The sequence below is a fragment of the Petromyzon marinus genome, chromosome 35, assembly GCF_048934315.1.
Source record: "Petromyzon marinus isolate PM22_M1 ecotype Great Lakes invasive population chromosome 35, UKy_Petmar_22M1.pri1.0, whole genome shotgun sequence".
Lineage (NCBI taxonomy): Eukaryota > Metazoa > Chordata > Hyperoartia > Petromyzontiformes > Petromyzontidae > Petromyzon > Petromyzon marinus.
Window position 1 is genome coordinate 2,163,571 of NC_133701.1, and position 2,382 is coordinate 2,165,952.

The 2,382-nt window shown below is 49.1% G+C and overlaps 1 protein-coding gene across 1 annotated transcript; it reads left to right on the top strand.

Annotated features, from left to right (window-relative positions):
- The first annotated feature begins 1,542 nt into the window (after window positions 1-1,542).
- Window positions 1,543-2,382, top strand: LOC116948824 (CARD- and ANK-domain containing inflammasome adapter protein-like). Its single transcript, XM_076071749.1, has one exon. It carries the CDS (start codon window positions 1,543-1,545, stop codon window positions 2,380-2,382), a length of 840 nt encoding a protein of 279 aa, XP_075927864.1.

Consider the following 2,382-nt stretch of genomic DNA (forward strand, 5'->3'; position numbering starts at 1 on the left):
CCTGCGACCTATATACGATGTTAATGCCGTTGTATGACATCTAAGAGCAATGGACTTTGTTTTGGGTTTGGGGTGAAAGAATGTCACGCTCCGAGATGACTTACATTCAGTTGTATTTTTTTATTCTTCGCAATTCTGTTTATGTTTGTACTCCTGTTAGCATTAATATAATGTATATTCACATTTATCATCCATTGTTGTGTATATGGTCCTGTTCATATGTACACTTGAAGTTTATGATATTCATAACTTTCATTTGGTGATTTATAAGTGGTTAGATCGCGTCACTCACAACTGGATAAGTGAAAGTCTAATGCGAGGCGAATGACACGTTTTTTGGCATAAAATTACGTGGCCTAACCCAAAAATAAATAAACGATTTCAATCATTGTTGAGTCCGGTATGATCCGTTTGGTGTCAATAAAATGATAGCCACATTGTGGGAGACTGACCATGGTCCTCCTACAAATGGTACTGCCATAGAAATGTGTAATTTTGGTGACTGGCTCAGTAACACCTCTTTGTTGATCAGAGCAGGGACACTTTATCACCACTATGTCCATCTACTGCTGGATGAAGGCCTTCCCATGTCATGTCAGTTATAATGATTGTTTGACCATATTTCACACGGAGACAATGCATTTACACTTTAAATAATAGATGCAAAGAGGTAAAAAAGCAAACCTTGTAATATCTCATCTAAAAAGTAAGGCATGTTGTGGTTTTGATATATTTTTATGAAATAAACTCAGTGTTGACTAAAACAAAACCTAAGTCATAAATTTGTGTTGACCGTGTTTTCATCACACCGCCACGCATAATAACAAATTTCAAGAGGGTGATTGTGATGTTTTATATTCCCAATTGAAAATTTAATGATAATAATAATCACACAAGTATGAATATTTTAGTTGATGCCACTCGACGCGAAATATCGAAAGTAACATCATTTGGAATTTCTATTTTTTTCAGAGTCTTGGCAGCGCACGCTACTCGTCGGTTATTTGTGATTTAAAGACAAAGGGACCTGCGGCATTATCGCACGCGAACACATCACCCAACACAAATACCTGCGGAGTAGAGTCAACCCCAACGTTACTACAGGGAATACCGGGTATGAAGGCACGCGACCCTCCCTTCGTTTAACGTTACACAGGAAAGTAAACGATTGTCCTGTTTGCCGTGTTCTGAAACATCAGCTTCAAAGTCTACAGCAACGGTTGCTGGGATAAGACCTCAAGTAATCAAACGCTTTTCATTGTCCCTGTGTCCTGCATGTTTTTGGCCTTCTCGGTTTAACGGTCACCACCGACAACTATTGCGAATGACCCATAAGCCTTAACAAACAAAACAAGTCTATCTTACAAATAATCCTTCGGAGCATATCGACGCTCGTTAGGATTTACGATTGATTGACTCCAACCACCTCGCAGACACGCACCAAGCAACCAGCATGACAACCGGTGAGGCTCTGTAAGTTTTAGTTTCCGGCGGAAAAAAAAAGAAAACAACCCCCGATAACACCACGACCCGCGTCGGAAAATGCAAGCCGATAAACTCCACAAGAGCTCCAACCCGTACGCCATCGACGTGCTGCAGCTGCGCAAGGATGACCTCTGCGCGGACATCCTCAACACGGAGCTCCTGCTCAGGCTGTTGGTGGAACACGGCGCTCTGAGCTACCACCAGCACGCCGCCCTGGCGCTGCTTGAGTCGCGCCGCGAATGCAACGCCAGCATGCTGGAGATGGTGGCGCGCTCCGGCGAGCGGGCGTGCCGTCTCTTCTTCAACCCGTGCCTCAAGCGTGCAGAGCCCGAGGTGTACCTGGACATCAGGCGCCACGTGGCAGAGGTGTCGACGAAGGTGGGCGACAGCCAGCGCCAGCTCATCGGCTACCTGCTCGAGATGGACGGCTGCGAGCTGGGGGACGTCAACAAGGGCGGCGGCCAGCCGAAGAAGAGCGGCGTCAAGGCCAAAGTGGAACCCGTAAAGGCCAAGCCCACGCAGCCGGCGGCGACCGTGACCGCGGCGAGCGTGCTGAAGGCCGCCGTCGACGGCGACGTGGACCACATCCAAAAGGCGCGGACGGCGAACTTCAACTTGAACGTGGTCAACAGGAACAGGGAGGGGCCACTCCACTTGGCCGCGGCGCAGGGTCACGCCAAGGTCGTGGCGGCGCTGCTCAAGGCAGGCGTCAACGTGAACGCGAGGGACGCCAGCGGCAAGGCTCCGATTCACGCGGCGACGCGCAACGGGCACGGCGACGTGGTCAAGCTCCTGCTGGACGCCGGGGCCGACGTCGTCGGATCGAAGGCTTCGGCAAAGTCGACGCCGAAGAACGGCGGCAGCAGCAGCTCGTGCTGCTCGTGTTGCTGGGAATAA

What these genes read in the sequence shown, in the direction of transcription:
- LOC116948824 (XM_076071749.1), top strand. Translation starts at nt 1,543, where the DNA reads ATGCAAGCCGATAAACTCCACAAGAGCTCCAACCCGTACGCCATCGAC.